This window comes from Hemitrygon akajei, chromosome 1 (assembly GCF_048418815.1).
Source record: "Hemitrygon akajei chromosome 1, sHemAka1.3, whole genome shotgun sequence".
Classification (NCBI taxonomy): Eukaryota; Metazoa; Chordata; class Chondrichthyes; order Myliobatiformes; family Dasyatidae; genus Hemitrygon; species Hemitrygon akajei.
The window spans coordinates 118,792,820-118,806,099 of NC_133124.1; the positions used below are offsets into that span (position 1 = coordinate 118,792,820).

Sequence of the window (13,280 nt, forward strand, 5' to 3'; positions counted from 1 at the left end):
TGTTTGGTTTTGTGGCATATGGCATATTGTAGTCTTGCCTCTTCTTTGAAGAGAATCATGTATATGCACAGCTTAAAGATGTATGATATATCAATGCTCTGGAAAATTGTTTAATGTTCATAAGCAATGATCTTTTATCTTCACTTCTCCAGTGCGGGAACATGGCAAGAGAAGGATTGCGGACACTGGTGGTAGCCAAAAAGTCCCTAACAGAAGAGCAGTACCAGGATTTTGAGGTATAATTGTACATCAGATGCAGTAACCATGTTCAAATAGATGTTGCTTATACATACCAATTCACACATGAAATTTTCTCTGAACCCTAGTTTCATGCAAGATGTCTTCCATGTAGTTTGCAGCTTGAGATTCTTGGTTACATGACACAGTATATTCCAATAACATCAGTTTTAAATCTTTTAAAAAATGTTTCTCTCATTTACTCTCATGTCCAGCTTTTCCCCAGTAGAACTGATTCACACAGAGCTTGGTTTCGGATAGGTGGGAAGCTCACCGTTGGATCATGTGGCTCTCCAAGCACTGGAAGGAAGCCATTGTAGTGAGCCACAATAGTAGTTTCTTTCTAAAGTAGTTTGTGCAGCTTCATAAGCTGCTGTTGAGAACATCAGTCAGTTTTGAGTGAAAAATGCTGTGATCATTCTTGTGACTTCTGGCCAATAAGAGTTGTTTAGCCTTCTGAACCACTGTTCTTGTTAAATTAGCAAGGCACTGATTTAGGTGAGGAGGTAATAGTAGCACATCAGAGTCAGGTTTATTATCACTGTTCATGAATTTTTTTGTTTCGTAGCAGCACAATTCATTGAAATACTATTAAGTTTCAAAAAGGTAAGTAGTGCAAAATGAGAACAAAATAATGAGGTAGTGTTCATGACGGTTCAGAAATCTGATGGGGGGAGGGAGGAAGCTGTTCCTAAAATGTTGAGTGTGTAGCCTCAGGCTCCTGTAGTACTTATCTGATGGTAGTAATGAGAAGAGTGGGCATGTTTTGGATGTGAGGGTCCTTAATGATAGACGCTGCCTTCTTGAGGCACTGCCTTTTAAAGATGTCTTTAATAATAAGGAGCCTAGTCCCAGTAAAAGAGCTGGCTGAGTCTACAACCCTCTTCAGCTTTTTCCAGTGATGTGCATTGAAGCCTCTATACCAGGGGATGATATAACCAATCAGAATGCTTGCCACAGTGTCTGGAAATTTGATGGAGTTTTTAGTGCCATACCAAATCCTCAAACTCCTAATGAAGTATAGCCGCTGGTGTGCCGCCTTCATGATTTAATCAATATGTTGGACCCAGACTATTTGCTTTGAGATGTTGATGCCTAGGCTCTTGAAGTTTGGCTGGTGCTTACAAGAAAACCTGTAACTTATACCTATTCGTTGATATAAACATACAATCTTTCACAATTTGTTCCTATGTAGAAGTTGAGGTGTGTTCTGAGTTCACATTTTTGACTTCTGAATCTGGTAAACTGGTCTCTCCTCCATATGAAAGGTTGGCAAACAGTTGGTGGGATTGGTATCCCTGAAGTAAGGCTAACTAGTCTCAGATTTTCTGCATTATGTGAAATTTCATGTTTCAGAAATATTGCAGTTACCTGTCATGCCTCAGTTTCAAAAGAATTACCAGAAGCATAAGGGAGCACAGTATTTTCAGTTAGAAAGAATAAAAGGATACATAATGTAAACAATTACTTATTTCCTCGTGTGTATGTAGATGCTGAATAGTCCCAGTGGATGTCCACTTCTAAATCAAATGCTTTTCAATCACATTGGAATGGTTGCATTTACAATTGAAGATAACTGCCAGTTCAGTCACTTGGGCATATGTATGTTTGCGTACTGTTCTTTTGATAAGTGTTAATTAGATGTTTTGACTCGTTTATCTAGCTGTATTCTTTGCACCTTTTTGTACTTTTGCAGCCAGGTATGAAATATCACACTTCATAATGAGGTGAAAGATGTGTTCCAGGGATGAATAAATTATGTATGTACAATTTACTAAATTACTGCTGTGCAGAAAATCGCTATCTAAATTTTAAAACATTAATGAACCAGTATTTAGAATTCCAATAATCAAGTATATTGTATAATGTAGAGGCCAGCTCAACCTTAGATTATTATAAAACTGTGAAAACAGGGTCAATTACAGAGCTCCCCTTAAAACAAATCAATCTTTTGTTAACAATATAAATAGAGGCATTGCAAATGTGTAGTGATCTGCTTTGCTCATAATTTTGAAGAAATGGATGATTGGTCAGATAATTTATACTTCCAGAGATGATCCTGTGACATAATTGGAAAGGGGAGTAATATGTTGATGTGGGTTGAAAGTTTAACACTCAAAAATCAAAGGGTTTAATAAAAACATCCTTCTTGGATCGGCAGGCTGTGGCTTGTCGAAAAACCCAGGGACTGGTGCTTGGGGCCCCTACTATTCACAGATCTATATGATTCATTTGGAGGAGGAGACCAAATATGTTTCCAAATTTGTTGATAACACAAAGGTAAGTGGGAATGGAAAATAGTAATGGAGATCCACAATAATATCGATCAGGTGAATGCAAGGAAAATGACGTTGGAGTGCAATAGAAAGTGTGATAATCCTCTTTAGTAGAAATTTTGTTTAGTAGTATTTGCCAAATGATGAGAGATTGGGAAGTATTGATCAAAGAAACCTGAGAGTCCTTGTACACAAATTACGGTAATATAATGTACAAGTACAGCACATGGTTAAGTCAAATAGTGTGCTAACTTTATTGGTAGTGGCTTTTAAGCAAGAATAAGCACAAGAGATTCTGCAGATGCAGGAAATCCAGAGCAACAGACACTAGATGCTGGAAGAAATAGGTAAGTAAGGCAACATCTATGAAAATAAATAAACAGTCAACGTTTCGAGCAACGACCCTTCATTAGGACTGGAAGGAAAGATGGAAGACGCCAGAATAAAAAACTGGGGTGAGGGAAGTTGGACAAGCTAGGAAGTGATAGGTGAAGCAAGGTGGGTGGGAAAGGTAAAGTCTAGAAGTAGGAATCTGATAGGAGAGGAGAGTGGACCATGGGAAAAAGGGAAGAAGGAGGAGCACCAGTGGAAGCAAAGAGATAAGAAGCCAGAGTGGGAATAAAGAAGAGAGAAGAAAGAGGAAAAGGAAAAAAAAAAGAGAAAAACAATTAGCAGAATGAAAAATTGATGTCATGCCATCAGGATGGAGGCTACCTAGAAAGAATATGAGGTGTTGCTTCTCCTCACTGAGAGTGGCCTCATCATGGCAAAAGCAGAGGCCTGGAACAGGAATGGAGATTGGAATTAAAATGGTTGGTCGCCAGGATATTCCACTTTTGGTGGATGGAGCGGAGATGTTCAACAAAGTGGTCCCGCAATTTACATTGTGTCTCATCAATGTAGAGGACAGCACACCAGGAGCACTGGATGCAATAGACAACCCCAAAAAACTTTCAGGTGAGGTATTGCCTCATGGAAAAGGACTGTTTGGGGCCCTGAATGGAGGTGAGGGAGGTTGCAAGAATTGTGATTTTTTTTTTAGGGTAGTTATGGAGGAGCTCAGTGAGATCATATTTGGAGCTGGAGTATTATGTTCAATTTTGGTCTCCTTGGCTTAAAACATCTATATACTTGAGATAAAAGGAGGGCATTGACAATTCTCCAAACCGTTTTCTGGGATGGTAGATCTGTTGAATGAAAAGCGATTGAATAGCCTAAGCTTCTGTTTTCTAGACTTAAGAATGAGAGGGAGGTGACATCTTTGTAATATGCCAGTTTCTTAGAGCTTGACTGGGTAGATATGGAGAGAATGTTTTCACTGGTTGAGCAGTCTGAAGCTTTTGGTCACATTTTCAAATTAAAGCTCAGGCTATTTAAGTTTGAAGAGAACCTTCTTAACTCAGACAGTGGTAGATCTTTGGAATTAGGAGAACTTTGGAGATTTAGTCATTGAGTTTATTCAAAAGTAGTTGACAAATATATGGATATTATAGGAATTGGGATTATTGGGTTATGGAAAGAAAATGGTATTCAAGGTAAAATATCCGTGGTTATTTTGAAAAGGGAATAAACTTAAAGAGATTGAGAGGCCTATTCCTTTTATATTCAAATGGCTAATTATCATTCATCGATGATTAGTTATCTAATATTAGTAATTGTCATCGATTAATTGACTAATTTCTGCTGGGAAAATGGAAGGCAACCACTGCCAGAACTATCACTTTCAAACTAATTAATTGATCTGCAGCATTTTAAAAAAATCTAGAACCATCATCTTTAAAATATCCTCTTTTTGGTCAGTCCTATTTTGTGATGCAGGCCTTCTGCTTGTTTAGCCACTAACAAGACTGAAAAAAGTATAGGTGTTTGGCATGGAGCAGGTTTATGTCTTGTGGCTTCATGTTACTCAGTCCATTTCAGTAGTGTGATGCTATTTACATGCAGTTAACAGCAGAGCTTAGTCAGTTGAGCACTAGCTTTTGAACACTAAAGTTTGGAGATGTGCCCCTTGCCTAAAGGTGATATATCTGTTTGAATTAAGTAATGGAGACTCTTATTAACTTAGTATCAGTTTGATAGCAAACTCAGCCTCAATTTTGAACTGTAATTTCTTCATCTCACTTGGATGAGAGTTTGCACCAAATTCATTCTTGTAATTACAGTGGAATTCAATTTATCCTCCAGTTCCATTGTGAACTCTTCATAAAGAAAATATTTTATGCAAAGGAATGTATGTACTTTTGTAAATAAGAAATGAAATACATAAACATTTGGACATCCAGTAAAGTTAGAACTGAAATGAGAATTTCAAATACTGAAATTTTTTGTAGCTTTGGTAACATCTGTTCACAAATGTTATCCAAGTTTCTAAGCATCTCCAGTATTTTCTATTTTTATTTCAGATTTAGAGATCTGTAGATTTTTTTGCTATAGGATTCATTGTCTTTTCATCATATATCATATTTGAAATTAAGTCTTCATTCTGGTTATGTGGTTATTACAATGAAACCGCTTGTGATGCTATAAACCGTCCACTTTTAAGATCCTATTTCACGTGATCTCCGTTAGTCAACATAAGTTCCATTAAAATTACCATTATTCTGCACCTGTTGGTATGTTGCACATGGTTTCACATTAGATCCTAAATGTTTTGGCTTGCTATTTATTTTATTCCCTTCAAAACTGAAAGTGTTTGGTCCTGTTGACACCTGCTCACTAAGAAATAGATGAAGTAGTCCAAACTCATCTCGAGTACTTCTACTTTTTGTTGGATGGATTTGATCCAGAGGTCTGGGTTTCACCTGGTCACTTTGTATCCTGTTTCCCCAATGACAAACTGGAACATTGGCAACTGTGAGGCTCTACACTGTCATATGAAAAATGATGTCACTTTATTGCCTGGATATTAAAAAAAAGCTATATTCAAAATAAGATAGAGTAGAAAGGGATCTCAGAGTAAGAACCGATAGATCAGTGGAAGTGCTGACATGAATCAATAAGGCCATAACAAAAGACTTGAACTTATTTCTCATAGACAAATTTTCATTCATTTTAGAAAACCTATTGAATTTTGATTAGACCGCATTTTGTAAAAGTTTCATATTTTGTTATATTCAGAGGAGAGGGAGGGAGAGACTCTATCGGTCAGAGTTGACCATAGATAATGTATCCTAGCTGTCACGATATGCAATCCTAGGCAGTACAATGTGGAGAGCAAGCTGTTGCGCATGTAGTAACTCCCCCTCTCCATGCATCTGATGAACCCAGAGGAATGGTAGAGACTGATACAGTTTGGGATCAGCAGTGTTGCAGGAGTTGCCAGTCAGCATTGAACTCAATGTCGGATTGCCTGAGGGACTCCAGCTCAGGATTTTTCCCTCAGGTTTACTCCCAAAGTCTTCCCCATGAATGGGTATAGCCGCAAGGCAGTGGAGATTTGAGATCAGAGTTTTCCTTCTCCTTGATGAACTGCCAACCACAGCTAACGAGCCCCATCTGCCTGAAGTGACTGGTTTTAAGGTGCTAGTAAACCCACCTTTGACTCTTCTCTTGTCAGTAGAAACAGTTCTGCTGGGCTTAGTAACTAAGCCACACATGGAGGCCAGGAGCTGGACATGGCTGTCAGAGGCCATCTGAGGTGCATGCCATTGGGAGCATTTAATAGATAGTAGGAGCTTGTCTCCATTACTACTTCCAGCTGTAACAGCGTTAAGGAACTAATTTAGTAACAAAGTTCTGCACTTTGTTATATCATTATAGGGGCATTAGAAAGAATGTTAAATAAATTCGCAAAGCTGATTCTTGAACTTCGAAGTTCTGTGCTTCAGCATAGAAATAGCTGGTTCTCTCCTCTCTAAAAGAGGGAAAGAAAGAAAAGGGAGAAGAACAAAACTAGAGACCTTCCATACAAATGAGTCACCGAAATAAAGTGAATCCTTGAAAAGAAACTGCTTTACCTATGAAGCACTAACAATTTGGAACTTCAACCATAGTAATTAAGAAAATAGCATGGGTACATTCATGGATGTGCATTTAATAAATAAATCTGATTACCTGGGGCCTGATTTGTAACTGTTGGAACTTCCATTCTAAAGGTCCTGATTCTTAAAGCATGTTACACTGAAAGAATCTTTATCTTGCACTTCACAGCTGGATTCTTTCCGTGTACATGATAAACTACTCTTGTTTTCACAAAAAAACGCTAACATCAGTGTAATATCAGGAGTGATTTAGAAATGTAAGAAAATATGTAACTGATAGCTTACCCTGATGGGTAGAAATTTCTGCCCTCTTGCTTACGTAAGCATGCAGATATGGCAACAATTGTTTTAACCATTTACCTCCAATTTGGTTCCATTGAGTTCTATCCTATGTGACCACTTCCACATGCAGAAAATGGTAGAAATTTTTAACAATTTTCTCTGCAATGAATTGTTCAGTAAATTGCTAAGGTTAAATCGATGATTAATACACTTTTATTATCCAGTAATATGGAAGTACGTGGGGAAAGGGTAGGTTTGTGCAGTGAGGGACGGTTCAGCAGTGATCCTGTAGAACAGTAGGACAAGCTTGAAGGGAAGCATGCTCAGGCTATCCGAGACCTTGCATATGGTGAGTGGAATAGAAGTAGTGTTTTGTTTGCCAGATATCATTAGACATGCATTGCTTACACACTGATCAACAGCAGTTTTGCTGTTAATCTATGTACCCATGCCAAGTGGAGTTCTTTTGGATTTCATTCAATATGTGTGCTATGTAGGCAAGTGTTGATGTTAAACTAAGTGAGTTTTAGTTAATTATGAGGGGCATTAATAGAATAGATAGCTGTTTTCCTGGCATAAAGGAGTCTCAAATGAGAAGGCATTGGTTTAAGGGAAGGGAGATGTGAGAGGCAAGCTTTTCAACACAAGGAGGCGGTTTCGAGATATGCAACATGGAAGCGGGCCTTCAGCCCATGTCCTTGCCCACCTGACCATGTCATTTGCCTGCATTTAGCCCACAACTACACTTGCCCTTTCCTCTCCATTACCTTATCTACATATTTTTTAGCAGTGTAACATTTCCACCCCACCACTCTGGCAGCTTGTTCCATCTTACTGTACGTGTAATTTCAGAGCCCCCCCACCCTATGGAAAAAACTTTGACTGTCCACCTTATCATGATTTTATAAATCACTAAGGTCACTTCTCAACCTCTATCACTTCAGGAAAAATCCCTGCATATCCAGTCCTGATTTATATGAAACAAACTGCCAGGGGAAGTGATAGAGGCAGATACAATTACAGCATTTATGAAGCATTTGGACAACTGTATGGACAGGAAAGGATTGTGTAGGTAAATGGTATTTGTCAAGTTCATTGTCACATGTACAAATATGGTGAGGTACAAATGCAATGGAAAAATTTAGAGCAGCATCGTAGGCACATAGATTGATACAACACACAAAATAAAAATTATTCTTAAGTTATACCAAACAGTGAAGATAAAAAGACAACTAAACAAGATATTCAGTAAGATATAAAAATAAATCAGAAACAGGTCTTTGGTAATGCAAGAAGTAGCCCATAGTGTTCTGTTGCTGAGGTAGGATTAGACTTGTGTAGGTCTGTTCAACAGTTTGATGGTTGTAGGATAGTGTGGGATTTTGGACTTCTGTACCCTCCTGCCTGATGGCAGCTGCAAGAAGAGGGCAGAGCATGGTTGTTGGGTATCCTGAGGATAAGGGGCATTGGGGTGGGGAGGGAATGAGTAGATAATACGATCAGCAAAGACAGCTTGGGGCAAAATGCCTGTCCGTGCTACATGTCTCAAATTTTCTCCATGTAGTTATCTTCTGTAAACGTTTATCCATATTTATTTTATTGTACTTGACAGAACCGATATAATCAGGCAAAGCTGAGTGTTCACGATCGTTCACTAAAGGTGGCAGCAGTTGTGGAGAGTCTTGAACGTGAAATGGAACTCCTCTGTCTCACTGGAGTGGAAGACCAGCTCCAAGCAGATGTGAGGCCTACACTGGAAATGTTGAGAAATGCTGGAATAAAGGTATTTGGTTTATTGCTGTCACATGTACCAAGGTACAGACAAAACTTGTTTTGCTTGCCATCCATACAGATCATTTCATTACAACAGGTCACAAAAGGGAAAAGCAATAAGAATGCAGAATACAGTTTTACAGTTACAGAGGAAGTTCAGTACAGGTAGACAGAATGCAGCACAAGATCGTAATTATGTAGATTGTCAGTTCAAGATTCCATCTTGGGGTCTAAGGGACCATTAAATAGTACTATAACAGCAGGATAGAAGCTGTATGTGTCATTAGGCTTTTGTATCTTCTGATGGAAGGTGGGAGGAAAAGAAAGATTGTCTGGGGTGGGAGGGATCTTTGATTATGCTGGCTGCTTTTCTGAGGCATAGAGTCCATCAAAGGGAAGCTAGTGTTCATGATGTCCTGAGGCATGTCCACAGCTCCCTGCAGTTTCTTGTAATCTGGACAAAATCATGATGCGTCTTGATAGGATGCTTTCTGTGATGCATTAATAAAAACAAATTGGTGAGGGTCAACGAGGATATACTGAATTTTCCTAGCCTTCTGAAGAAATAGATGCACTTTCTTGACCATCATGTTTACCTGGTTGGACCAGGACAGACAATTGATGATTATATCTGGATCAACTATCTTCACCTCTGCACCACTGATGTATTCTCACCTTCGCTTCCCACAGTGAACTTGCTGGATTTTTAGCTCTTATCTCCTACAAGATTACATTTTTATAAATTATTGCTGAAGCTGGGAATCCTGAATAAAAATAAAAAATGAAGAAAGATGTGGAACATCAAGGTGAAGTTAATTGGCACAAATGCAACTGGCGTTCTCTCCATTTGATAACGTAATTCAGACTAAATTGTTATAAATTCAGAAGTAAGAATGTTAGCCAATCAGAAGCAATGAAAAGTCTAAACATATTTAAGTATATAGTTATATAATGTCGTTGCTTCATTGGTCTAGACTTTCTTACCAAAAATCTCAGTTTGGCAGTTGTTCCTGCAGACCATCGTACAGCACAACACAGGAGGAGGGCCTTTGGTCCATGACGTTCTGCTAAACTAATTAAGTTAATGATGCCTAATTACACTAATAACTTCTGCCTCCACCTGTATGTTTCTGTTGCTACCTAAGAGCCTCTTAAACACTTTTATCATATTTTCCCAGATATGGATGTTAACTGGAGATAAATTGGAAACAGCTACTTGCATCGCCAAAAGCTCTCACCTGGTGTCCAGGAATCAAGACATCCACATCTTCCATCCTGTAAGTGCTCCAACTAGGTACTTAAATGTGCTCGAGACTCTTGGCAAGTTTCACAAATGTATGTTCCCCTCCCATCTGCAAACAGGGCTGCTGTACCTAAGCAAGAGAACATTAAAATATCTGGACTATAGCAATGTGTATGTGATTGTTTTTAATAGGGCATTAGAGCAAGGGGTTTTGTTAAACAAAAGAGAATGACTGAATTTTTTTTGAATTTTATTAAGTTTTGTTGATGCAGTGAACCTGCGTAAGCTAACATGCAAGCTGAACCATCCACACAAATATGACCTAATAACCACGTATTTTGCAGAAGGCCTAAGGGAATTGAGATGAAAAGGATGGCAGTATATCTTTAATATTGTAACGCTAAGGAAAACATTCTTTTTCACATGTGACAAATGGAACTTTTAAATGTTCTCTCACTCTGAACCACCAACGAGAAATCTGAATAGCATTTGAAAACTGTCCCACAATGTAATTAACCTATTACCAAATTAACCAAATCGATTTTTGAAATTAGTATTGCTAATCTGATCCCTCTGAAAATTTCCTAAATGGATGAGTACTTACCGTAGACGTCACCCTGCAACTGATGAGGTCCAGTTGTATATAAAGCAAACACAAGTTCATTTAACTGTAATCTGTATAGATGTACAGATTTTGAAAACCTAAAATGATTAGTTTAACTTGCATGGGATTATTCCATGCCTGATAGTTTGCTAGGTTTTGATACGTACGTGTTTCTTATAAATAGACCACAATAGCTACTTATAGTGTTTCCACAATTAACCGGGGTATTTGTTGCACATTTCCTGAAAGAAGTTTGAATTCCTGCATCTGTAAAGTATTATGTTCTGTGTGAGGTAGTGTGGAAACAAGTTAAATGGGCATTGAAACAGCATTTACCATTGTGTATATTGGATTGAAAGAAAATAAATGCAGTGGTTACGCAGAGTTATCTGGGGAGAAGTTAGGCCATATAGATTACGACTCCAACCTCTGGAAGAATTTGCTTGGCTTCCCAGCATCTGCAGATTTTCTCCTCCCTGGAAGTATTTATTGCTTTCTGGAGGATGCTAGAGTGGGGTCAGTACATAAATAGTAAGTTGAAATGCTGAACTATATGAAATCTTGCAGCCACTAGAGGGAAGCAGTGAGCCAGCTAACTCACTTGAGCAAATAGGAGATGCATGCTGACAAACCAGTGATTATTTAGCACTATAAATGAGCTTATTTTGCAAGTGACAGCTGAAAATAACTTGGGTTACGAAGAAAAAGGTTTGTCTATTGCATGCACCAACTGAAAATCTGATTAACTGAATGAACAGATGCATTTGCTCTGCTCACTTTACATTTATGACTGTGTGGCTAAGTACAGCACCCATGCCATATTTAAGTTTGCTGACTGTCGTTGGCCAGATCAAAGGTGGTGACGAATCAGTACGTAGGAGGGAGATTGAAAATCTGGTTGAGTGGTGCCACAACAACCACCTCTCATTCAATGTCAGCAAGACCGAGGAGCTGATTATTGGCTTCAGGAGGAGGAAACCAGAGGTCCGTGAGCCAGTCCTCATCAGAGGGGGAGAGGGTCAGCAACCTTCAATTCCACAGTGTTATCATTTCAGAGGACTTGTCCTGGGCCCAGCACATAAGTGCAATTACAAAAAAAAACAAGTCAGTGCCTCTACTTCCTAAGAAGTTTATGCAGATTCGACATGACATTAAAAACCCTGACAAATGTCAGTAGTTGTGTGGTGAACAGTGTATTGACTGATTGCATCACAGCCTGGTATGGAAACACCAATACCATTGAATGGAAAATCCTACAAAAAGTAGTGGATACAGCCCAGTCCATCACGGGTAAAGCACTCCCCACAATTGAGCACATCTACATAGAGCGTTATCGCAGGAAAGCAGCATCCATCATCAGGGCCCCCCCCCCACTGCTCTCGCTACTGCCGTCAGGAATAAGGTACAGAAGCCTCAGTATACACATCACCAGATTCAGGAATAGTTATTATCCCCCAACCATCAGGCTCTTGAAACAAAGCGGATAATTTCCCTCATCCTCACATGCCCCATCACTGAACTGTTCTCACAACCTTTGGACTTATTTTCAAGGACTCCATTTCACATTCTTGATATTTATTTTTCATTATTAATTCTTTTTTCTTGTGTATTTGCATTGTTGTTTGTTTATCTGCCCTGGTGGTTGTGGTCTTTCATTGATTCTATTATGGTTCTTGGGTTTGCTGAGTATGCCCTCAAGAAAATGAATCTGAGGGTTATTTATGGTAACATATATGTACTTTGCTAATAAAATTACTTGGAACTTTGCTTAAGATGGTGACCCTACATTATTTTTACAATTTCTGTCGTATTTCCTAATGTTCTGATGGAAACTATTACTCAGTTTGCTTCTGTGTTTGCCTAAAATGAAATGTATACCGATGCTTTGCTAAACACCAATTTATACATTGTTTGCTATGAACTAAACTGGAAGCTTGCCGTTGCAGGTAACAAATCGTGGTGAAGCTCATTTGGAACTCAATGCTTTCAGGAGGAAACATGACTGCACACTGGTTATATCAGGGGATTCTTTAGAGGTAAATGCTAACGTTTGCTGTACAGAGATGGCAATGAAATACTAATGTAGTTAAAAACTGTTGGATGCTGATGTTTTTGATCTGAGGTTCTTCAGAAGTTAAGAAAGAGACATAAGACTTGTTGCTTACAATCATTTACTAAGTGCAGCAAGAACAAAGAAAACAAAGGCAGAAAGATGAAGCGTGAGGGTGAGAGAGAAAGAAAGGGGAAAGAGAGCAAACCAACATGGTTTGCTCCTCTTGTACCAGATTGCTTGTAAAAGACATTCCATTCAGATTCCATTACCTGAACCAACCAATAAGATCGTCCCTATTCAAATAATGCAATTCATGCAACTGCAACAACTTAACCACTATGAAGCATGCTGAGCAGTTAACATGTCTATAGATAATTATATAAAACACAAACAGCATAAGGAATTTTAACTACAAGAAAAGTAACAATTGCACAGTCTAATACAAGAAGATAGAAGTTTGAAGTACTTTTTTTATGTACAGTATAAGGACAGGCCCTAGGGGTCACAATATCTGGGCCAAACACAATACTAAACTAAATCTATTCTACTTGTACATGATCCTAACTTTCCATTTCTGTACATTCATGTGTCTATTTAGTAGAATCTTAAATGTGACTATCACTACCCCGGCAGTCTGATCCAGGCACCCACCACTCTATGTGTAAAGAAAAATACTCCACCCATCTCCTTTGAGCTTCCTCCTTGTCGCTTTAAATGCATGTCCTTTATTTGATACTTCTACTCTGGAAGGAGAACGATTCTGACTCTTTCTGCCTCCTATAATTTTATAAATTTTAGTCAGGTCTCCCCTCAGCCACCAAAGCTTCAGATT

The 13,280-nt window shown here is 38.6% G+C and overlaps 1 protein-coding gene across 1 annotated transcript in view; it reads left to right on the top strand.

The window, feature by feature from the left end:
• The window catches only part of atp9b (ATPase phospholipid transporting 9B), a 312,373-nt gene that overhangs the window by 261,158 nt on the left and 37,935 nt on the right, over positions 1 to 13,280 (top strand). Inside the window, exons 18-21 of the mRNA XM_073050696.1 lie at positions 153 to 236; positions 8,388 to 8,558; positions 9,727 to 9,825; positions 12,342 to 12,431. Of these exons, the coding sequence (XP_072906797.1) occupies positions 153 to 236; positions 8,388 to 8,558; positions 9,727 to 9,825; positions 12,342 to 12,431 (444 nt within the window). The remainder of the gene's footprint in view (positions 1 to 152; positions 237 to 8,387; positions 8,559 to 9,726; positions 9,826 to 12,341; positions 12,432 to 13,280) is intronic.